The 24,616-nt window shown below is 37.3% G+C and overlaps 1 protein-coding gene and 1 long non-coding RNA gene across 14 annotated transcripts in view; one reads left to right on the top strand and one right to left on the bottom strand.

Moving 5' to 3' along the window:
• LOC113909635 lies at positions 1-24,487 on the top strand. 3 transcript variants are annotated; one of them, XR_003515779.2, is made up of 5 exons: positions 1-158; positions 4,578-4,713; positions 19,284-19,480; positions 22,088-22,167; positions 22,727-24,487. It is a non-coding gene; the product is annotated as an uncharacterized LOC113909635 (long non-coding RNA). The 3 variants fall into 3 exon arrangements; XR_003515778.1 differs by lacking the exons at positions 22,088-22,167; positions 22,727-24,487 and having other exon boundaries at positions 4,581-4,713; positions 19,284-20,708; XR_003515777.1 differs by lacking the exons at positions 22,088-22,167; positions 22,727-24,487 and having other exon boundaries at positions 19,284-20,708.
• The window catches only part of IQCH (IQ motif containing H), a 218,900-nt gene continuing 211,215 nt past the window's right edge, over positions 16,932-24,616 (bottom strand). For all 11 annotated transcript variants that reach the window (XM_035728097.1, XM_035728098.1, XM_035728099.1 and 8 more), the window contains 2 exons: positions 22,698-22,806; positions 16,932-17,414 (listed from right to left, as the gene is read on the bottom strand). In XM_035728097.1, the coding sequence (XP_035583990.1) occupies positions 17,298-17,414; positions 22,698-22,806 (226 nt within the window). In that variant the 3' untranslated portion in view covers positions 16,932-17,297. The remainder of the gene's footprint in view (positions 17,415-22,697; positions 22,807-24,616) is intronic.

Raw genomic sequence — 24,616 nt, 5'->3', positions numbered from 1 at the left:
GAGCAGCGGGGACGCCCAGTGGGTGCCGCGCCATGGCGCGAGAGCTCGCCGGGGCGCAGCGGCGCGTGCGCACGAAGGTCTCGCGGTCTCCCGTGGAGGGGGCCGAGGGGCGGGCTGAGGGACCGGCCGGGGGAGTGAGGGTCAGCGGCGCAGAGGAGGTAATTAAATCGTCACATGTGACCTCATGTAGGCGTTAACAACCCTGGGGCGCCGGGGGCCGGGGGCTGGGTGGGGATTCGGGGGGTTTATCAGTAGGGGTGTGAGGAAAGTTAAGGCTTAAAATAAATAACCCCCGTAGTGAGTGGCAGAACTGACACCCAGATCTCTCTTCTAAGCCTTGGGCTCAAGTGAAATGCTTACATGGCGTTGCTGAGGAGACACTTGAGAAGGTGTCTTTGGGGAAGCGAGTTAAAAGCCGAGTCCACAGATTTGCACTGGCTGGTAAAGTCGGGAAGCACTTTTATGTTTAGGTCTTCTCTGTCATGTTCACCGTTTAGGGTAAGCCCCAGATAGTTAATAAAAAAAGTTTATAAATTTTAAAAACAAAATGAAATTTCAAAAATAAAAATGTCCCACATCTCTCCGCGCACTGCCCAGATGCGCACCTCTACCTCCTAAGCTCGGTGAATGTCAGACCAGGGGTCTTTTAGTTATAAGCCTTTATAATCCTCAGCCACCCATTATCAGTCTATTACTTTAGGAAAACCTTTTCTCAAACTTCATAGCCACTTGAGGTAATATTTTATCTACACCTGCTTTCTAAAGAAGCATTTCTTCCTATTTGTCCTAAACTTATCTTGTTTGGAGAAACCATACATAAATAAGATGATATGTCTGGAAAGCCTTATATGTAAATGAGATAATTATGCGTAAGTATCACATACCGACTTATTGTTGAAACTCGAGGGAGGGATGTAGGATAGTGGGCTAGTTTTTACATTTTCCAGTTTTTAATGACTCATTCAACAAACATTAAGTACCTGTTACCATGTGCCAAATTTTGAGGGGACTTGTAGTCCTGCAAATAATTTGGACTTTACCTTACAGGATTCCCTATTAGATAAAAGTTTTTAAAAAGATTTTAGATGGAGGCATGATGTGGTTAGACTTGCAACAGAAATGGCTGAAGGGAGGCTAAGACAGGAGTCAGGGAGGCGATTGAGTACTGTAATTTTCAAATTAAATTTTGAGAAGTATTGGAGTCTTTTTCACGCAAAATCTGTCGCAGAACCCCAACATACAAAGTAGATGAAAACTTGTGTTTTTTTATTAAACATTTATAAGTTCAAAATTTTAATATTAACTATAGGTAATTTTTTTTTTATTAAAGAGGCTGGTGTGTTTTTTTTTTAGCAGACAAGGAATTTATCAGAAGGAAATTGGGTAGCTAAAGTAATAAATAGGAAGTTGGCAGAACCAAGCTCAGAAAATGGGAAGGAACCAAGGGAGTCTGTGGACGGCAGAGACCAACAGAAACTAGTCTGGTTAGGGTGCCATGATGGCCTCACTGTCACTTAAGTCTTGACTCTGCTCTTTTATGCTGGAAAACTTTCGAAGTTGGGGGTTATGGACAACAGTTGCAGTTAGGACAGCTACAAGCAGCCTCAGGACAGTTTCTCATCATTCTGTTTTTATTGTACACTATCAAGAATATCCTGATCCATCCAGAGAAGTAGATACAAATTAGAATGGTCTTAAAATGATTTACTTTGAAATCTTGGACATGTGCTTCAATTATAAAGATGGCAGGAGGAGATTAATTCTGAGATCTACACTCAGATGATTTAACCCCAAATTAACGTGTAGGCAGTTTGCAGTGTGTTAAATTTTGGCATTATATCCCTTGGCAGTATGAAAATCAATTTAAAAAAGTGAAATTTGAATCAAACATTTGTGGAACCTGAAGTATGTCTGAGAAACTCTAGGTTCTGTGGCATCTGTAAAGTAAAAACCACTGATAAAGAGAACCACATCTTTAGATTAGGTTTCACTGCATTCTCCCATGAAGGCTTGGGAAAAGGGCTAGGGAACTGAAGTATTTCTACTGGAAGATGCCTTCTTGGAAAAACCTTATCAGTGGAGAGGGTTTCCTTAATTCAAGGCTCCATGACTATCTCTCTCTGTCTTCTAAGGTAGGAAATTACTTCAAAGAAAGCAGATAGATAGTGGATCACACTCAGGTATTAAGGAGTGTTTGAATGAAATATTTTCTTAACCTAAAAATACAGAGCTGGAAAACATGACTTCTAGCTATCTCTTCTGACTTTAAGATTATACAGTGCCACCTCCATAATTGAAATAAGATCATTTCTCAAAAATCCACAACTCAGATCAATTCCAATTCTTGATGGCTGTGAAACAAAGGGGCTTAGAAATGGGCATTCAAAAGCATAAGTCAATGTTTAAAAAACATTGTGTCCAATAATTAAGAATTAATGCCATAAACACATAAACACTTAGTTTTACACAAAACATGGAGAAATGGCATACCCCTTTAGAAGGAACCCCTTAAAAATAACTATGAAGAGTATGCTGTGTATAGCATTTAGCTTGTGTATGGATATGATGTTACTCCTAGAAAGAAGGGATTTAGCCTTATTTTTGTCTTAAAGGCACCTAGGATGCTATAGGTGTTCAGAACATGCTAAAAATTAGTTCTTGGGGCGCCTGGGTGGCTCAGTCGGTTAAGCATCTGCCTTCTGCTCAGGTCATAATCTCAGGGTCCTGGGATGGATCCCAGGCTCAGCCGGGAGTCTGCTTGTCTCCTTCTCCCTCTGCCCTTCCCCCTGCCCCTGCTCCTGCTCTCTCTCTCATAAATATATAAAATCTTTTAAAAAATGAGTTCTTCAAAATGGATAAATTGGAATATATTAAAATTAAGAATTTCAGTTCATTAAAAGGCACTATTAAGAGAATCGAAAAGAAATCCATAGTGTGGGAGAAGTATTTGCAATACCTATCTCTGACAAAGCACTTGGTATTTAGAACAAATCATTTAAAAAAAGACAGTCCAGTAGAAAGATGGACAAAATATTTGAATGGACTCTTCACAAAGGAATATCCAGATGTCCAGTAAACATGGGAAAAATTGCTTATTTCAATAATCATCCAAAAAATGGAAATTAAAGCCACAATGCAGTACCATTACACACCCACCAAAGTAGCCGAAGTAGAAGAGATGGAAAGTTCTAAATGTTGGTGAGGATATGCAGCAGTTAGAACTTTTATATACTGCTGGTAACCAATTTGGAAAAAATTTTGGCAGTAATATATCTAGGCAGTATATATTCAGCTGCATATGTAATGTATGTAATGTTATGACCAGCCATGCCACTCTTGGATATATATTTGTATTAGTAAGGCTGCAATAACAAAATACCACAGACTGGCTGCCTAAACAACAGAAATTTGTTATTCATAGTTCTGGAGACTGGGAAGTCTAAGATCAGGGTGCTGGCTGATTAGGTTCTTCTTGGAGAGAGTTCTCTTCCTGGCTTATAGCTCCTTCTTAGTATATCCTCTCATGGCAGACAGAGCTAATTCTGGTGTCTGCCTTTTTCTCTTCTGACAAGAGCACCAGCCCTATCAGATTAGGGTCCCACTCTTATGACTTCTTTTAACTTTTATCACTTCCTCAGGGACCCTATCTCCAACTACTGTCACCTTGGGTGTTAGAGCTTCAATATGTGAATATTGAGGGGATGCAAACATTCAGTCCGTAACAATGCCCCACAGAAATTGTGTGCACATATTCTCCAAAAGACATGTAGTAGAATATTCATAACACTATTCATATTTGTGATATTCAACCTGGAAATTACATGCCTGTCAATAATAGAGTAGATAAACAAATTGTGGCATTCACTTGATGGAATACTATATAACAATGAGAAGGAATGATTCATAATTGCACACAGCAACCATGAAGCTCATGAACATAAGGAAGAGTGAAAGAAGTCAGACCCTAAAGTACTTATAATTGATTTCATTTCCATGAGTTATAAAACTGGCCAAAATTCATCTTTGCTGTTAGAAGGCAGGGTAGTGATCACCCTTACAGGGATGGAGATCTAGGGGAGCCAGGGACTAGGAGTATGAGGGGACATCTTAGGGATTGGATTATTCTCTTCTTTTGTTCATATATTTCTATAGTTCTTTTTAAGACTCTTTTTTTAAAGATTTTATTTATTTGAGAGAGAGCAAGAGAGGGAGAGAGAGAGCATGAGCAGGGGGGAGGTGCAGAGGGAAAAGCAGACTCCCGGACGATTAGGGATTCCCACATGAGGCTTGATCCCAGGATGCTGGGATCATAACCTGAGCCAAAGGCAGACATTTAACTGGCTGAGCTACCCAGGTGCCCCAAGACGTTTTTTCTTAGAGTAATTTTAGGCTCACAGAAAAATTAAGAGGAAGGTAAAGAGATTTCTCATATATCCTCTGCCCCACACATGCATAGCCTTCCCCATTATCAACATCCCCACCAGTGTGATAGATTTGTTATGACTGATGAAGCTGTGATTGATCTGGTCCCTAGTTAAATGGCTGTAGTCAATTTGTGAAAAAAAATTTCTTTTAAGTAGGTTCCACGCCCAGCATGGAGCCCAATACAGAGCTTGAACTCATGACACTGAGATCAGGACCTGAGCTGAGATCAAGATTCAGACGCTTAAGCAACCCAGGTGCCCCGAAAATTCTTCTAACTGAACATGTATGGTATGTGCATTTTCCTGTATGTATATTATACTTCAATTAAAAACTTGAAAAAGAATGAATTCTACGGATAGTGTTACATATTAACACATCCTATTATCAGTGTTTATTAAGAAATACATATAGAGAACATATATAGTGGATATGACCCAAATGTGACCTTGTACATATATAGAATATTTATTCTCACATTGTTTTTTAGAACCTTGCTGTGAGATTATGATTTACTCATATATTTCTAATGGTGTGATTTAAAAGAAAGTAAAGTAGACATGTAGATATTAATTCACTGCTATTCTCAGAGGGAGAACTATAGGCAAGATAGTGGGTGCATATGTCAGCCAGTTAGTAAAAGATAAAGGAATTATGAAAAAGGGATATAAATGTTTACATTTAGGATTTCATTGACAAATTCCACTTTGAGGCTTAAGGACTTTTGGTTCAAGGAAAGAAGGACTGTGGAGATGATGCTGCCCTGATTCATATTCCAGTGTGCTTTGGAACTTAAAAACAGATACCCCAAAGAGCCACTGACCAGGCTCTCCTAGGAACCCAAATCTCCTTAATGGTTCAGCGCCCTCTAAGCCAAGCTCAGCACCAGAGGAGGTGGCTTGAGTTGCCCCTACAGCTGGATGAATGCTCATTAATTCTCCCCACTCCATTAGTGGTGAACTTTGCTTGCTGCTCCATTCCTGTATCCTTGTGTCTGCCCTGGCAAGGACAGTATACATTGGCTTTATGCAAAATTATCCTCATGGAGGTACTGAGTTATGGCAGAAGTCATTAGGAAAGGAAAGAACTGCTGTATACTTACCTAGATCTTGAGTCCTGTGGAAAACTGATTGATGTTCTGAAAGCCTCCAAGGAGTTGGCTGGCAGCTGGGGCTGCTGTTACAAAGAGTGGCAGGAAGCATTACCCTGGTAAAACATGTTACTGTGAACACAGAGGGTAGAGAGATCTCATCTAAACTGCATGTTGTATCTAAACTACTCTCAAGCTCTCCCCCCACTGGAATGCAAACTTCCTAAGGCCAGGGACTTATGCCTGTTTTGTTAACCTTTGTGATTCTAGCACCTAGGACAGTACTTGCAATATGGTAGGTACTCAACATCTTGAAAAAATGGAAAAAAAAAAAGTGAGCAAAGTGAATACAATTAGTATGTTTGAGGGATGTTAGAGAAAAATTGTAATATGTAGGGTAAGTGGTTTTAATTTAATTACAATTTTAATTTTGGTAGTTAGAGAAATTAAACTATAGAGTAGGTAAGAAACTTAGCCAAGATCATATACTAGAATCAAGAATCAAAATTCTGACCTTCCAAATTTCTGTGAGCTTTTCATTAGGAAACATTTCTATTTCCTTCTCCTGCTGTGGATGCTAGAATCCAGTGGCACGGAGACATATTTGTGACTTTTTGAAACCAGATAGCGATTTATGCTAATAGAGAACACAATCCATTTTATGGGCATGTTTCCAATATTGCAAATCCTATCTAGTCAGTTTGGGGAAGCATTTGAAAACATGGCCCAATAAATTTACCTTGTCATATGGGTCATAGTTATGGTCCCAGCCTTGTAAAATGAGCTTTGTTTTACTCACAGATACATGCATGAAAAGCATATGACATTTTTTAACACAAATCATATCTTCATACTGAATTCCAAAGATGTTTTGGCTTTATTGCTGATCTTCATTCGACAGTGGCTTTTAGCACTTCAGCTGAAGTCTTTATGCCCCCCTCCCCAGTCTCTCTGTCAAGTAGTTAATGATCTATAAACAAATACTGAGATGCCCTAAGGGGGCTCTCCATTTAAAGGGGCCTTGAATCATTTGATAATAGAAATACAGTAGTCCACCCACTGATTTATGATTTGTCAGTTTAGATTTTTGAAGTGATGTTCCACTGATATTTCAGATGGGAGAAGTTTTTAATTTTCTGTGCAATTAACATTAAATTTTAATCCAATTTTTCCTTTCAGGAGAAAACTTCAAAAATGTTAATTTACATTTGCAGTTTCCATTGTATGAAATACTTTTTTATTTGTGTGTGCACATTTCAGTTCCGTAAGCTAAAAGTGGCTGCAGAGGGTAATAATACCAGCATAATGGTATCTACCAGTTCCTGAGTGTTTCTTCCTGCTAGGTAGTTTACATCTATTTTCTCATTTAAACAACACTCCAAAGCAGGGCTTCATTTACCTCAGTTTCAAGCTGAGAAAACTGAATATCAGAAGTTAGGGAAGTTAAGATAGTTAACTGCAGTCACAGAGCAGGCAGGTGATTCAGCTGGGATTTGAACCTTCATTGACGGTATGCAAAATCTCATGCTTTGAACATAGTTAAAGAGAGTCAGGTGATGCCAGACTCAGTGTAAATGTTGCTGACACAAGTGAACATCCCTTAGATGTTGCATTATCAGGAAATCGCATTGTGCCAAAATATGGCCCTTCTAGCCTAGAAGTCTATCTGCCTCAAAGGAAATTTGGGGGCTTACATGATGACTCCAAAAAAGATAAAAAGGTTTTCAAAACTAGATCACTTTGCAAAATTTGTTGTAAAACAACTATTTCTATGTATATTGAAAATACTTCTAAAATATCTTGAAAATTTAAAACCTGCCAGGACGTTTGGGCACCATCAACAAAGATCCCAACTCTAAGCCAGTTATTGGGCTCTGAAAATTGGGTTTTATTTGGGGGCCATGAGTAAAGCATATATGGAAATGTGTTGAACTGTTTTTTACAACTTCTTGGTTAGTCTAAAATTTTATTCGAATTAAAAAGTTTAGTTTTAAAAACTTTGCATCTGGCCATAATTTGGATGGGTATGAGTAATACCACCACTATACATGATAGGCACATTTAGTCCAAGCCAGCATTTCAGTGAACCACAACCTGTGGTTCAGCTTTTTTTTTTTTAATTCCTTGTTGCTGTTTCTAATAAAGCAAGATGTTAAAGCTAACTACATGCTCTATTAATTATATGAAGGTGAACTTGAGTCATATTTGTTACTGAAGATGATTAATAATTACCAGCTCTGCACACGTTTCTGGTGCATTTCAGTAAATAAACAGGGTACATTGTTGGGTAGTAATTGATTAATTAGCACATTCATCCTACACAGCTCAGTGGTCTAAGGATGCTGAGTTTGAGATATTGCTCATAATTATTACAAGAAACAAATCTGTTCCATTTTTCAGTTTATTCTTCTGTATGCTAAGATTTTTTTTTTCTAAATCGAATGTTTAATGGTTCAAAACCTTATAGGTTTTATTCAGATAAATCAACTCATGAAGAATTGCTAGTCATAATCTCTAGAATCTTGTTTTTGTGTGAACTAGGGTGAAAACTTTTACAAGGCTAATGTTAACATTAGATCTTGCTGTTAAACTGGATCAAATACTGTAAATATAGGGCACTTCCCCACCATGCAGGAAATGCTCATTGAGCACCTATGCGCAACAGGGGCACTGGAATCTCATTTGCTTCCCAACCACATCAAATAAGCTCAGGATTGCAAGTGTCATCAGGTTGGCACTTCGCAGCACCAAGCAAATATACTGTGTAATCTTCAGAGAAGTATAACAGCATGTATTGTTTGCTGATTTAACTACGCAGTAATTTAGGATTCTTTTCCCCCCTAATTTATTGAGCCAGCATGTAGTTGAGAGAGCTTTGGATGGGGAGTCAGGAGTCCTGAGTTCTGTTTTATCTGTATTCATTCTTGAAGAAGCTGTGTGGTTCTGGGCACATCACTACTCCCTTCTCTAAGCATGGATCACTCATCTATAAAATGACAGTGTCAACCAGGGACGATGAGGTACATGAGGAGCCTAAGCTGCAGAGAAAGAGAAAGCTAGGTTTGAGTCTGGACTCCCTGTTACGGGTTTTATTATTTTAGGAAAATTATTCGTTTAACCTCTTTGAATTTCTGCTCTGTTTACTTTGAGTTTTTTGTAAGGATCAAGTGAGATATGAAAATAGTTTATAAACTATAAAGTACCTGTGAATATACGGCATTGTAAATATTATTGATAACTGTCTTACCCCATTGACCTTAATATGTATTTGAAGGATGCATCAGAGTGCCCATGTACTGGCCTAACAATAGGGGTTATTGACATCCTTTATGCCATTATTAAAATCACATTGGATAAGAATTTCTGGTATGTCTTCATAGTTTATTGCTAAATGAAAAATACAGTCTGCAAAACAGTATGTCTGGTATAATCCTATTAAAAATTATACATACAAAGATAAAAGACTATATAATAGGAACTCAATATATATTTGATAAAGAAACAAATACAATATATGTATGAACTGAGCATCTCTTACTGGTGATAAGTGTATTGTTCTAGGAGTACACTTATAATCCATTTGGTGAGACAGATAATAAAAAATAAACCTATGTTGTAACACCATATATGGTTAAGTGCTCTAAAGAAAAATAAAGCAGAGTAAGAGGATAGAGAGTAAGGATGGGTGCTGCATTAGGGAGGGTCTCCCTGGTCTAGTGACAGTTGAGCAAAGACTGAATACAGTGAGTAAGTAAACCAGGCAGACTTCTGGGAGAAGAGTGTGCCAGGCAGAAGGCATGGCAAATCCAGAGGCCCTAGGTAGGAATAATAGTAGATGTCCCCCAGATTTAACAGTAGTTCTCTCTGGGTGAAATAATTGTTGATTTTTTAAAAAAGATTTTATTTTTAAATAATCTCACAACCCCGAGATCAGGAGTCGCATACTGTAACGACTGAGCCAGCCAGGCGACCCCCCTGCCACTTTTTTAAAAGTTTATTTTTAAATTTCTTCCCTGCACATTCCTGGTTTTTTTTGTTTTTTTAAATTATTTGTTTAAGAAGCCATGTGATATTTGTTTTTTTATCGTGAGCATATGTTTCTGTAATTAGAAAAATTTAAAAACTCTATGGGTACCCTGAAAGACAAAGTCATCTTAAGAAAAATGTTTATAAGTAGTTTCCAAACCTTACATCATCTGTAAGGTTTTGTTTTCATGGTTTTGGTACCAAGAATCTAAGTTGTTATTGAGAATAATGGAAGCAGGTGAACTTTATTTATTTTAAAGATTTATTTTAGCCATAACAACCAATGTGGGCTTCATAAAGGGAGAGTTAATAATCATACTCTCAGTTCCTCGTTCTTGCTCTTCTGTGTGGATGGCAGAACACTTCCTGGGAAGCCTGACCTAACCACTTATAGACATGGCCCAGGAAACAGTGCATTTTAGGAGGTCTTTAAAATATGGGATTAAAGGTGCCAGGTAAAATTAGTTTCAGGGTTTTATGTCTCATTTATGCAGTTCACCAGGGACTACATCTGCTCTACAGCAAAATGGAGTGTGGCAAAATACATCATCCATCTCTTTCTGAGTCCAGGTACAAATTAAAGAAAAGCTCAGAGACTGTACTCCAACTCTCCATAATATCCCTGCAAAGCAGATGTAAAAAGGAGATACGCTTTGGGCTTACAGAAACAAAAATGCACATTTGAAGCTTTGATTCTCATTTCTGTCCCATCTATTTGCACCAAGATCCTCTAGTACAGAAGGTATACATTAAATCAGTTTGGATAAAATGCTTTCAAAATAAAATGTGTCCATTACTATACACTGAGAAGCAATATTGGAGAGAGTGCAAACAAAAACCCAAAGAATGAAAGACATGATCCCAGTCTAAAGGATATATTTGGCTTGCTATTGTCTTTAGTCTAAATAATTCCTTCTGAGAGAAAACTGTTTGCATCTCAAACTATCATAAAATTATAAAACATTTGTAACTATTTAAAATCACAGCCATTTTGGATAGTAAATAGGGAAACATAAGAGGCTGTACAAAGTTATAAAATATTATCCATGATTTCCAGTAAATGGAAGAAGAAAGCTAGAACAAGTCACCTCCTTGTGTGGTATATATGTGGTTTTGCCCTTTTGATACTTTGATGATGCTTGGCATAGAATTCTTAGAGTTGGCAAGAAGTTTAAATATCAGTTCAACTTTATTTTATATATAAAAATATAGGACTAGAGAGAAGTTACTTGCCCATTAAGGAAAATGCTGGAACTAAAACCCATTAAGACTTTTAAATCTGGGGCCCCTGGGTGGCTCAGTCATTAGGCATCTGCCTTCGGCTCAGTTCATGATCCCAGGGACCTGGGATCGAACCTTGCATTGGGCTCCCTGCTCCATGGGGAGCCTGCTTCTCCCTCTCTCCCTGCTTGTGTTCCTTCTCTCGCTGTCTCTCTGTCTCTGTCCAATAAATAAAATCTTAAAAAAAAAGAAAAAGACTTTTAAATCTAAAGCAAATGGTGTGTGTGTGTGTGTGTGTGTGTGTCTGTGTGTGTGTGTGTTCCATACCCGTTTAGAAAAACTGCAAATGCCACCTGATCACTATATGTCCCTCCAAATATTTGTAGGTAAACAAGCATTTACCCTTTCATGCATCTCTGTTTGCATGAGCAGATACGGCACTAAAGTCTTAGTCTGGTGTGAATTCTCGAATATTCAGACTAAGGGTATTAAGCTTAGAATGAAACTTGCAATCATGATGCTAGGGAACATGCCATTACTATCTGGAGACAGCTTTGGGAGCTTTGAGGAGGGAGATAGTTACAACATTTCCACTCCATGTCCCTAAGTTCATTATCACTTTTGATAGCAGAACTTATAATGAAGACCTTCCTATATTTTTCTTTCCCACACTCCCCCAAATTAAATTTTTGTTTCATTTGCTCCATTAATTGAAAACAGGTTCATTATAAAATAGAAAATACAGAGAGAAGAAAACTCTATCATTAAGAAGTAGCCACTGTTAACATTTCGGGGGGTATCTTTAGAGTTGTGTGTGTGTATGTGTATGTGTGCGCACATGCACGCACATTTATGTACATATTTTTAAAAAGTTATAACTGGAGTCCTAGTCTTCATGCTGTTTTAAAATGTGCTTCTTGGGGGCACCTGCGTAGTTCAGTCAGTTGGGTGTCTCACTCTTGATTTTGGCTCAGGTCATGATCTCAGGGTGGTGAGGTCAAGTCCCACATCAGGCTCTGTGCTCAGTGCAGAGTCTGTCCTTCTCCAGATGCTTCTCCCCTCCTTCACTCCCCCTTTCTGTTTTTCTCTAAAATACATAAAATCTTGGAAAGAGAAAAAAATAAAATATGCTTCTTAATAATTAAATGTCATTTCATTTTCTTATAGTCTCCTAATTTCATGGATTTTTAAAAAAGCTTTTTGAGGTATAATTGACCTTCAAACAGTGCACATATTTAAGGTGTATAGTTTGATAAGTTTTGACATATGTATACATCCAAGAAACCATTTTCACAGTCAACATAGTGGAGCTATCCATCAGCCCCAGAATTTTCCTTCTACTGCTTTGTAATCTTCCTGTTCCTCCTCACCACCTGGCCGCCAGCTTCCCACCCCTAGGCAACCACTGATTTGCCTTTTGTCACTATAGTTTGTATTTTTAGAATGTTATATAAATGGATATGTACTCTTTTTTGTTTGGATTTTTTCATTCAGCACAATTATATTACGATTCATTCCTGTCTTTGATTTTATCAACAACTTGTTCCTTTTTATTGCTGAGTAGTATTCCATTGTAAGGATGTCCCATAATTTATGCATCTACATGTTGGTGGACATTTGGGTTGTTTCCAATTGGGGCCTATTACGAATAAATTTGTTATGAAGATTCATGTACAAGTCTTTGAATGGACATATACTTTTTTCTCTCTTGGGTAAATAAATGCCTAGGAGTGGAATGGCTATATCATACAGTAGTTATAGTAACCTGTGATTTTCTAAATGGCTATATAGAGGTCTTTATATAGCTATTCCATAATTTTCTTATTTTAATTTTTTTTTGAGAGAGAGCGCATGTGTGCACGTGTGCGCAGAGGGGTAGGGATGAGGGGAGGGGCAGAGGGAGAGGGAGAGAGAGAATCTTTAGCAGGCTCCATGCCCAGTGTGGGAGCTTGACTCGGGGCTCGGTCTCATGACCCTGAGATCATGACCTGAACCAAAATTAAGGGTCAGATGCTTAACCAACTGAGCCACCCAGGCACCCCTGTAATTTTTAAGTAATACCTTATTGTTAAATGTTTAAACCTTTCTGATTTTTCATTGTTGTTGCAAATGAACCTAGTTTTTTGGCTTCAAAATGTGGCTATGGATATTCAACTTAAAAAAAAGATGAGTAGAAAGACATTGTAAAGGGAACCTGGAAGTCATGTGTTGTTAGATCATTTTAAATTTTTCAATGATTGCAAAGTAAGTATTTTGTGTCCTCTGCTGGGAAGCAAAGCAGCATGAATCTTTAAATGAACCAGAATTTGAAGTTGAATTTGAAGTTATTTTACAACCAATGGAAGTTCTGCTGTTTTGTTGTTAAGTTTATGGGACCATGATTTTATCGTAACATTCCTTATGAGGAGACTGCAATAAATTTGGGTGTGGCCTTGCTTTCTGAGAGCTATAATTAGCTATCTAGTATAGTTTATAACATTTTGTTAAATAAAAAAATTCTTAAAATGTATTTTACTTATTTTTCTCTCTTACATACATGTATATGATATATATGGTAGCCACTGTAGGGGTAAAACAAAATGTTTACAGAATGGCAAAGAAATGCTTGGGAAGAAAAACCAACGTCAAAAAACCCCCCCCCAAAGCCAAAATGCTATTTTACGCATAGATGCCAAAGCTATATTTTTCTGTGCTATGTTTAGGTTCTTCTTAAAACCAAACAAAAGTTGTTTCTACCAACAGATTTTTAAACAGCAGGGACATGCTTATTATTTACTGTTTTGGTATCTTTCCCTCATTTACATAAATACCCCAGCAACCAGCAGTTTAAAACTAATAAAAGCCAGGGTCCTCCATCAAGTGCAATAAAGTTTCACAACCATGAATTAGACTGTTAGAGTGAAAAATAAACCTATATATGTAGTTATGAAGGGTTTTTTTTTTTTTTTTGGAAAGTGTATAATCACATTTCAAAGTTAGAACTTCCATTTGAAGTAGCAGTGCAATAATAATACTTAAACATTTATGTAGAAAGCTTCTTCTTGGAAACGCTCTCCCAACATTGGCCAATTAATCTCTACTGCTTCCCCAAGGAGCAGGTATTACTATCTGTCATTTTTCTAGTTAGAAAATTGAGGAAGGTATGATCAGCCCAGAAAGAGTGAGGGCTGGGGAGACAAGTTTTTGGCCCTTATTATTCTGTGACTCTTTGGGATGCAGCTCCTAATAGAATGCATCCGGTTTCTGTTCCACTTTGATAAAATCATCAGTAAAACAAAAATATACATGGTAGTTCAATCTACCTCAGGCTTATAGATACAGCCCTTACCCTCCTGAGGCTCACCTTTTGGAAAGAATGGGATACAGAAAGGGTTTGGAAGATCCACAGCACATTTCATCTGCATTTGCAATGGACTGGACCAAACTTTTTCCAGTGAGAAAAGCAGTTATATGCTTCCCCCAGCCACAACTTCCATCCTCCCATTATCTTAGCAATTTATAGTTTTCCAGATAAGATTTACTATGATCAGTACATTTAAAGAGTTGAACAAATCTGTTATGCACATTGAAGCCAGAGGAACAGTAAAAGGAGACTAGTGAACATTTACATTTTTGGAAACATAATGTATGCTTGAGAAATTCTGAAAGATAAACATTTAAATATTAAAATATTTATTACCTTCCCCATAGGGACAGTATTGGGAATTAATGAGATAACAAATGTAAAGTGCTTTGAGCTCTTTAGAAGAAAGGTGCCAGATGCATACAAATGATTATTAATTGTTAAAGCTATCAGATGGTTACTAATATATTACTTATGATAAAATACATATTTTTATACCTGAAAAATAGGATGCTTGCAATTCTTAGGATGATGTAGCTGAAATAATGGTCATCTTTTCCCAAGTTACTCTGTCTTGTTGGAAGTCCTTTCTTAATCCTTTCCCAGTTTCTTGACTTTATACCCTTTTTCAAACAAACTACGGGGCATGACTTCCCAGCTTCCAAACTTCCCTGCACCTTCCCATTGTCAGTCCTCCACCAAAGTCTTACAGATCCAGCACCATGGGAGAATTCCACGGACACCACATTCTCCTCTCCTGATTTCTTTGATTACATAATTGTGATGCCTCATGATACTGTCAGTTGTGCAAGTTGATTTTATTAGCAGGAAGCATAAGTGAAACTGTCTCTTAAGCAACACTAGAATTTGTTATAAAAAAGTGCAAGTCTCTTGTGTGATCGGGGACAAGTGGAATCTGAACTTTCTACTTTACATAACATGCTAGGATTTGTGATAAAAGAGCAAAGCCCCAATTTCATTTGGTCTTGAGACATACGCTGAGATACCTCCACTAAATCTTAGTGTCCCGTATGTAAAATGGGACATTGGGTTGTTGGACAGGTGCAATAAAATAATGTAGATAAAGCTTCTATTACGGTATATACTTAGCCCATAAGAAGTGTTCATTAAAGGTCAATATAAGTAGATTACAGAAGATAAATAAGTAATAGCCGTTTGTCATTGAATATCACCTATTTGGTTTCTTTAAAATCAATATAAAATGGGTAATATGTAAAGGGACATCCTGTTATCGACAAATATTTCATTTTCCTATTTAGAATGGTAAAAGCTCAAATTTTGTTTAGGATACTTTATACATTGTACACATATATGTTATTTTTTTTCAAACTTACCTTAGTTTACCAGTAGCACAGTATCTTTGCTACATATATGTGCTAAAAGATAATGGACTATGCTTCTTTTCAGATGTTCTGTAATTAAAACATTTCACTAATTTAATCTGGTCCTCTGGCTTCTTCCACTTAATTACTTGAAGTGATTGTTTTATTATACCAAATTTTTTCCTTTCATTTTGAAGCTGTAGGTTTTTAGGTAGAGAACCTTACTCCCAATTGTTTTCTGAATCTGAATATAAGGCCTCAATTTGGAAACAGGCATTCTGTGGTGTTTGCTAATGAGAGATGCAAAGAAGGAAAGTGCATTGTTTGAGAAAACCAATCATGGTGGGTTAAAAAAAAACAAAAGGTACAGGAGAGTGAACTCATTTTACAATTGCCAGCAGCTTGAGGCTCGAAAGTGCTAATCAAAATGCACATACAAAACTTCCCTGACAGATTTAACAGTTTTGTACTGTTAAGGGGGTTCTCACCATGTGAAAGATGCACCGCTGTGCTGAACAAAACAGAGACAGTTTTCTTTTAAAGTCCAGAGCAGATGAGAGCCATAAGGAGACAGAGGGTTTCATTTACTCTCAGGACACGATTGTGCCAGTGAACTAATGAGTCTCTTGGACCTTATGTTGCTCTGGCTTCAATTGAGGCGAGACTCTAATGGGCATGTAGTACTTCCTATCCGTCAAGTGTCTGGACAATGGGCCCCTCATATGGATTAGAATGATCTGGCAAGAAAAAGAGGTCATCGTTGTACCTAGCACAGGCAGGAAACCTGGCTAATTAATGTATTTCCAACTATAGCAAAACAAAAGCTGACACACACAAAAATGTTGACTTTATTGCAGGAACTCTTAGCTTGTGGCTGAGGCACTGTTAAAAATTATTGAAATTCCATACATAAAACCATACTCTTAGTTTCCCCAACACATTCAAATATTTTTAAAGATACAAAGGTTATTCTTTAAAACAACTATGTGATTTTGGTGTCGTGACTTCTGTAAAGCTGGATGATTCTGAAATATTTTGAACAATTGAGAAGCGAATGCCAAGAGTTAGTGTCAGTGCTGCATAATTTTAACAATTTGTACTTTAAAAGGTACTGTTGAATTATGATTGTAAAAATCCTACTGCTATGTTAAATGGAGAATTTGAGATTACAAATGTTTATTCAAGCTAGAGGCTCGAGTTACGCTATATATTAAACTAAGAGCAGATACTGCCACCTAGATAAATTCTGATGCTTTGGTTAACTAGATGTTGGCTTACCTTACTTTTTGAGAAATGGCAACAACAAACAATATTGGCTTGGGACAAAAAAAAAATACAATGAATGATAAAGGGTCACTTTAAAAATCCATGTAAATGTAATTTTCTTGGGGAAAAGAAGACCCGTTTTGCCAAATAGCAATGATTAAGCCTTTATTCCATTTCTTAAATGCAGAAGACTAATAACTCTTAGAAATAGGTGAGAAAACTTCATAAGGCATAAACAAAAGCTCCATAATCCTGAAATTCATAAAGAGGTGGGTACAGAAGTGATATCAGTAAGACTTGTAACTTTCTTGTTAGATTATTTCTTCCTGAGTTCTGGAAGAAGAAGCGATTGTTCGACACTCTCAAGTAAAAGCACAAATAGGTTTTAATTTAATAAGCAACATAAGATCACTTAATAAATATTTTTTTAAAAAAGAGCATTACATTATAATCTGTTTTGATACACCTTCTAGCAAACAAAGCAAACTAACTCCACTCCCCACTTTTATTCCTAACAGCAAGAAGAATGTTGCCTTTTTTTGACTCCAGATTAGAATCCAAAATCAGCAGTGTATTCCAGGAACATTCATTTATCAGGTTTAGAGAGGTTTTTATCATCTTTGAACTGTTTTAGCTCTTCTTCAAATCTTATTTTGTTTTCCTCTGTTACTCCTAGAATGGCTTCAATGTCATCAATGGCCGTCTATAAATGAACAATAAAAATAATATTCATTACTTAAAGACCTCTTACAACTCTTTCCTCCACCCCAATTATTTGCTCCGTTTTGGAGTTGAGTATAATTTAGACCAGTTAAACTCAAGGCGTGTTTTGCCAGCTAACACCCATCTACACATTGTGTTATCAGTCCTGAAATGAGTAAAAAAATTGAGAGTAAGAACTTGGAAACCTTTATAGAAATTTTTATGGCTGCTAAGTCAAGTGAAAAAAATGGGCTTCTATTTTATACGTCTTTAATTTTTTTCATTTCATTTTTCTAGTAATTCATTTTTGTTGTATTTTACAAAAGTACTGATCCATGATAGGTTGGAAAAAAACAAAACTTCACTACAGATAATTTGAGAAGCACTGATCTAGTCATCCTAAAATGAGGGCTAGTAGGCTGATGGGAGTATTGACTTCCATTGGTTTTTCCACTGGGCAGAAAAATGGCACCTTTCCCTTTTATTTTATTTAGCTGTTTTTTTATTGAGGTAGTCTTCACATACCTTAAAATTCACCCTTACAAAGAGTTCAATTCAGTGGTTTTTAGTATATTCACAAGAAACTGTCATTACTATGTAATTCCAAAATATTTTCATCACCCCAAATAGAAACTCTATGCCCATTAGCTGCCTTTCCTCATTTTCCCCCTCCCCTAACTCCTGACAACTGCTAATCTACTCTCTCTCTCTATGGATTTGCCTACTTTGGACATTTAATATAAAAGGAATCATACAATATGTGGCCTTTTGTGTCTGGCCTCCTTAACATAATGTTTTCAAGGTTCATTTGTGTTGTAGCATGGATCAGAACTACATTTCTTTTTTATGTCTGAATAGTATTCCATTTTATCTATTATCTATTTTTACTTTGGTTGTTTACACTTTAGGTATCATGTCTAAGAAGGCATTGCCACAAGGTCATGAAGATTTATTTATATCTGTGTTTTCTTCTAAGAGTTTTATAGTTGTAGCTCTTACATTTAGGTCTTTGATCCATTTTTATTTGGTTTTTATATATGCTGTGGAGTAGAGGTACAACTTCATTCATTTGTATGGGGATATTTGTTTTCTCCAGCACCATTTGTTAAAAAGACAGTTTTTTTTTCCATCAAATTGTTCTGGCATGCTTGTTGAAAATCAATTGACTATAAATGTATGGGTTTATTTTGGACTCTCAATTTTATTCCATTGATCTATGTCTATTCTTATGCCAATACCATGCTGTCTTGATGACTGTAGTTTTGTAGTTAAGTTTCATTTATTTATTTTTTTTAAAGATTTTATTTATTTATTTTAGAGATAGAGAGACAGAGAGCACGAGCCGGAGGGAGGAGCAGAGGGAGAGGGATAAGCAGACTCTGTGCCGTGTGTGGAGCCCAAAAGGGGTCAAACCCACGACCCTGAGATCCTGACCTGAGATGAAATCAAGATCAGATGCTTAACTGACTGAGCCACCGAGACACCCCACTGTAGTTAAGTTTTAAAGTTGAGAAGCATAATTCTGTTCTTTTTTAGTTTTGTTCTTTTTTAATATTATTTAGATTATTCTGGATCCTTTGCATTTCCATAGGAGTTTTAGGATCATCTTGTAAATTTCTGCAATAAAGCCAGCTAGAATGCTGATAGGAATTGGTGTTGAATCCATAGATCAATCTGGGGAGTATTATTGCCGTCTAACAATATTAAGTCTTTCATTCCATTTATTTAGATCTTCTTTCTTTTATGATGGACAGATCTTGTGCTTCTATTAAATTTATTCCTAAGTATTTTTATTCTTTTTAATGCTATTATAAATGGAATTTTTAAAAACATTTAAAAATTTTAAATTTTAAAAAAATATTTTTTTTAGGATTTTATTTATTTACTTGAGAGAGAGAGAAAGCATGAGAGAAGACGTGAGAAGGAGCAAGAGCGCAAGCAGGTGGGAGGGGCAGAGGGAGAAGCAGACTCCTCGCCGAGCAGGGAGCACAACGTGGGACTCCATCCCAGGACCCTGGGATCATGACCTGAACCGAAGGCAATCACTTAACCGACTGAGCCACCCAGGTGCCCCCCAAAAATTTATTTTTGGATCGTTCATTTGTAGTGTATAGAAATATGATGTTTCTATATTGATCTTGGGTCTTGTAACCTTTCTCAACTCGTTTATTAGCTCTAACAGGCTCTTTCTGGGGTCTTTAGGATTTCCTAAATACAAGATCATGTTATTTGTGAATAGAGATAGTTTTACTTCTTTCTTTCCAATCTGGATGCCTTTTTATTTCTTTTTCTTGCTGAATTGCTCTGGCTAGAACCTCCAGTACAGTGATGAATAGAAGCGGTGAGAGCAGACATCCTTGTCTTGCTGCTGATCTTAGGGGGAAAGCTTTCAGTCTTGCACCATGAACTATGATGTTAGCTATGGGTTTTTGTTAATGCCCTTAACAGGTTGAGGAATTCTATTCTATTCCTAGGTTGAGTGTTTTTAGGAAATGGTGTTAGATTTTGTTAAATGCTTTATCTGCACCACCTTCCATTTTTATTGTCTTCATAAATCCTTCTTTACAAATTGAAAATACTTACTAGAATGTCACTAGGGTGGTAGACAGAAAATATTACTAAAAATGAATCTAGGGGCGCCTGGGCGGATATAATTCAGTCCATAGCACCATTTGATTTTGGTTATTAGTTATATTTGGATAGACTAAACTGATCATGTACATATAGCTCAGAATTTTGCACATCACAGTAACTGATGAAATTATGCTAGCTGACAGTAACTTAGAATATAAATGAAGAGATAGATCCTTTAGGACCAGTGAAAATCAGTGCAATACTGGGCCTGTTTTTCATTGAGTCTTCTTAGTCCTGTTGTAGGAAAAGCAATGGTCATTCTTCCAACTCATAAAATCACACTGAAGAGGAAAGCATTATCATTATTATTACTGTTACTAGAGAGACCAGGCCCTAGTGCAAGGAAAATACATTTAAAATTTACATTTTTTACAACAAGCTTTTGTTGGGCTTTCCACATAAGAGAAAGATCACATGTGGTTCCATTTGAGTCATTTGAGTTACTTGACCTATTCAAACATGATGAAGGCCCATGCGGGGAATCAGATGCAGATTTCGGTGATCAATACCGAGTGTTCACAAAAACAGATGCAATGATCAATGGAACAGAATAGAAAACCCAGAAATGGACCCACAACTATATGGTCATCTAATCTTCAACAAAGCAGGAAAGAATATCCAATGGGAAAAAGACAGTCTCTTCAACAAATTGTGTTGGGAATACTGGACAGCAACATGCAGAAGAATGAAACTGGACCATTTTCTTACACCATACACAGAAAAAAAATCCAAAATGGATGAAAGGCCTAAATGTGAGACAGGAAACCATCAGAATCGTAGAGGAGAACACAGGCAGCAACCTCTTTGACCTCAGCCATAGCATCGTCTTACTAGACATGTCATCAGAGGCAAGGGAAACAAAGGCAAAAATGAACTATTGGGACTTGATCAAGATAAAAAGCTTCTGCACAGTGACGGAAACAATCAACAGAAATAAAAGACAACCTATGGAATGGGAGAAGATAGTTGCAAATGACATATCTGATAAAGGGCTAGTATCCAAAATCTATAAAGAACTTGTCAAACCCAACACCCAAAAAAATAAATAATCCAGTTAAGAAATGAGCAGAAGACATGAACATACATTTTTCCAAAGAAAACATCCAGATGACTAACAGACACATGAAAAGATGTTCAACATCACTCATCATCAGGGAAATACAAATCAAAACCACAATGAGATACCACCTCACACCTGTTAGAATGGCTAAAATTAACAACACAGGAAACAACAGATGTTGGTGAGGATGGGGAACCCTCTAACACTGTTGATGGGGATGCAAATTGGTGCAGCCACCCTGGAAAATAGTATGGAGTTTCCTCAAAAAGTTAAAAATAGAACTACTCTGTGATCCAGCAATTGTACTACTAGGTGTTTACCCAAAGGATACAAAAATACTGGTTCAAAGGGGCACATGCACCCTGATGTTTATAGCAGCATTATCAACAATAGCCAAATTATGGAAAGAGCCCAGATGCCCATCAACAGATGAATGGATAAAGAAGATGTGGTTTATATATATACAATGGAATATTACTCAGCCATCAAAAAGAAATCTTGCCATTTGTAATGACATGGTTGGAGCTAGAGTGTATTATGCTAAGTGAAATAAGTCAGTCAGAGACAAATACCATATGATTTCACTCATATGTGGAATTTAAGAAACAAGATAGATGAACATATGGGAAGGGGCACAAAAAAGAGAGAGAGAGGGAGAGAGGGAAGCAAACCATAAGAGACTCTTAACTGATAGAGAACAAACTGAAGGTCGATGGAGGGAGGTGGGTGGGGGATGGGCTAGATGAGTAATGGGTATTAAGGAGGGCATTTGTTGTGTGATGAGCACTGGGTGTTATATGTAAGTGATGAATCACTAAATTCTATACCTGAAGCCAATTTTACACTATATGTTAACTAACTAGAATTTAAATAAAAAATTGAAATTAAATACCAAGTGTTCATCTCTGTTTGGCCTGTGTTTCAAAAACTCTTGTGTGGATCTTGCTCCTGTTTCCTTGCTCTTGTTCATATTTCTACAGTTTGGAGACTTCTGATCAATTACATACAACTGGCTTTCATGGACCAACATCTTTAAAGGCCATTTGGAAGCTTCAAACAGGTTAGTGATGAAATTTCTGCCCCACTTTGGAGAAACAGGGTGGGGTACATGGCCCATGTATACGCTGAGGGCTTTTTCTGTTTCTCTCTACTACACATTATCCTTCCTGGGGCCTCAGAACTCCTCTGGTTCTAGAAACAAGGCTTCCCCAGGAATCCTTGGCCAGACACTGCATTATCTGAAATGAGAGTAGGTTACATTCAAGATTTTCGGTGGTGACAGTCTCTGTTTTGGTTTCATTGTGACACTTCAGCTTCACCTCTGATCTCAGAGAGCCGTGTTGTCTTGTAAACTGGGTTTGAAAATGGCAGCAACTTAAAACAGGTCTATATTTCAAAGAAAAAATTTCAAACTATTAAATTTAACTAACAGGTTCAGTGGGAACCTTATAATATTGACCCTGTACATTATAAAATATGTATTGCTTCACAATAAAAAAAATGGTTTAGCACTTGTTTACAATACAGCATGAGGTATTTTCAGTCCTTGTATAGAAATTAACCAGAATCGTTAGTTAATTAACACCTCACCTTAAAATTGGTCTCGCCTTGCATATTAGGTGCTGATATTTCTTGATGGATGATGAAGAGATTTCGAGCAAAGGTCATGAGGACCCCCTGGAGATCTTCACCGATTGTTCTGTTAATGATATCCAAACAAATGAGTTTACCAACGATTCCCCTCACATGCTTAAAAACAATCACCCTCTCATTTGTGCCTGTCTGGTGGTGGAATTTAATGAGTATTTTCAATCTCACAAGGTGGCAATCTTCAGGGAGATAGGAAAGATGAGGCTCCATTTCAACTTGTCAACAAAGAGGATTTGTGTAATAAATATTTTTTATTAATCAACTTAGGAGAATGTAAGAATAGCTTCAGTCATTCCTAGCAAAAGGCTACCACTGAGCTAGGACGGTAGTATTAGTTCATTTAAAAAATTGTTGAAATCAGATTATAAGAGAATTGTTGCTAAATATAATTCATACCTAACAGTTTCCTTGCCTACAGAGATATTTGCACCTCAGTATTCTGGAGACTGGGGCTTATTTTCTATTTCAGGTATACAAGCAATTCCTGCTATTTATGAGTATGCTCCATCCATGTTCCTAGGAGAATGTGTCCCATTCCTGAACAGCCAGCTTTATAAAGCTTTATAAAGCTGAACACACACTTGAAGGTTTCAGAGACAACACTGTGGCCAGTGAACATTCCCAAACAACTAGGTTGTTTTAAGTTTTAGCTTTGCAAAACTTTGCAAAACTGCAGAGTTTATCTTCTTATTTTGTGAACTTTCTGTATCAAAGGGAAAAAATGGATTAAATGAATGGATTGATTTTTAAGAATTGTTCTGTCTTGAGGGTATGAAACTAAAGAGCTGGCTCTTAAGGTAACTGCAAAGAACTTTGGGTTACTTCCTTCCCTGTTGTTGCCTGTAAAATAAGTCATTTTGGAGTGTAAGGCTTAAATCCTTTTGGAATGGCTGCCTTCCAGCCTGATTAGGTTTTCCCATAGGTCAGGCTGGGAGCAGAAAGCTTCCCAGGCCCCAGGCAGGAGACTGTTTGTCCTGCCACCGGCAGTGTGACTTTGGGGAGAAAGCTACTTAAACTCTCTGGGTTCTTCATTATTTTTTTTTCTGAAATGAAGGGGTTGGATTGGATTAGTGCTTCCAAACTTTTGGAGTTACAGTCCCCAGTCCAAGAACTGCCCACCCTTACTTCTCATAGTTACTGAACATTAGTATCTATTGCCTCTTTTAAGAGAATAATAGCCAAAGGCAACTTAAGAGTCAATAATTTTTAAAAGTGATTTGTACTTTATTGCCACATAGTCAATATGTCAGTATGTATTAGACCCTGGTGCTTTTTTTTTTTTGTTCTTAAAGATTTTATTTATTTATTTATTTATTTGACAGAGAGAGCCAGAGAGTACAAGCAGGGGGAGTGGCAAAGGGAGAAGGAGAAGCAGGCTCCCAGCTGAGCAGGGAGCCCAATGTGGGGCTTAATCCCAGGACCCTGGGATCAGACCTGAGCCGGAGTTAGTAGCTTAACCAACTGAGCCACCCAGGTGCCCTAGACCCTGGTGCTTCTTAAAACAGCAGATTCCTAGGGTCTACCTTAGATCAACAAAATCAGATTCTTTGGGTTTGGGATCCAGGAATGTATAGTTTCACTGAAATCCTCAGTTGATTCATGTGTGTGGTGTGTGGTGTGTGGTGTGTGGTGTGTGTGTGTGTGTGTGATTGAGGCCCATACTTAAAATTAGTGTGTTTATGTGTGTGTGTATGATCCTGGGTCCACACATGGATTCATGCCCCGCTTGTCATCTCTCCTTAGCTTCCTGGGGTCCATGGTCCCCAGGTTGTGAACCAAGAGGCTGGATGGACTCTAAGTCCTCTTCCCTATTAATTCATTTCTAGAATTTCCTTCATTTTTCCTTCCTTGAAATTTTT

Source organism: Zalophus californianus, chromosome 6 (assembly GCF_009762305.2).
Source record: "Zalophus californianus isolate mZalCal1 chromosome 6, mZalCal1.pri.v2, whole genome shotgun sequence".
Taxonomy (NCBI): Eukaryota; Metazoa; Chordata; class Mammalia; order Carnivora; family Otariidae; genus Zalophus; species Zalophus californianus.
The sequence above is the reverse complement of the archived record's forward strand: the minus strand, read 5'-3'. Positions and strand labels throughout refer to the sequence as shown.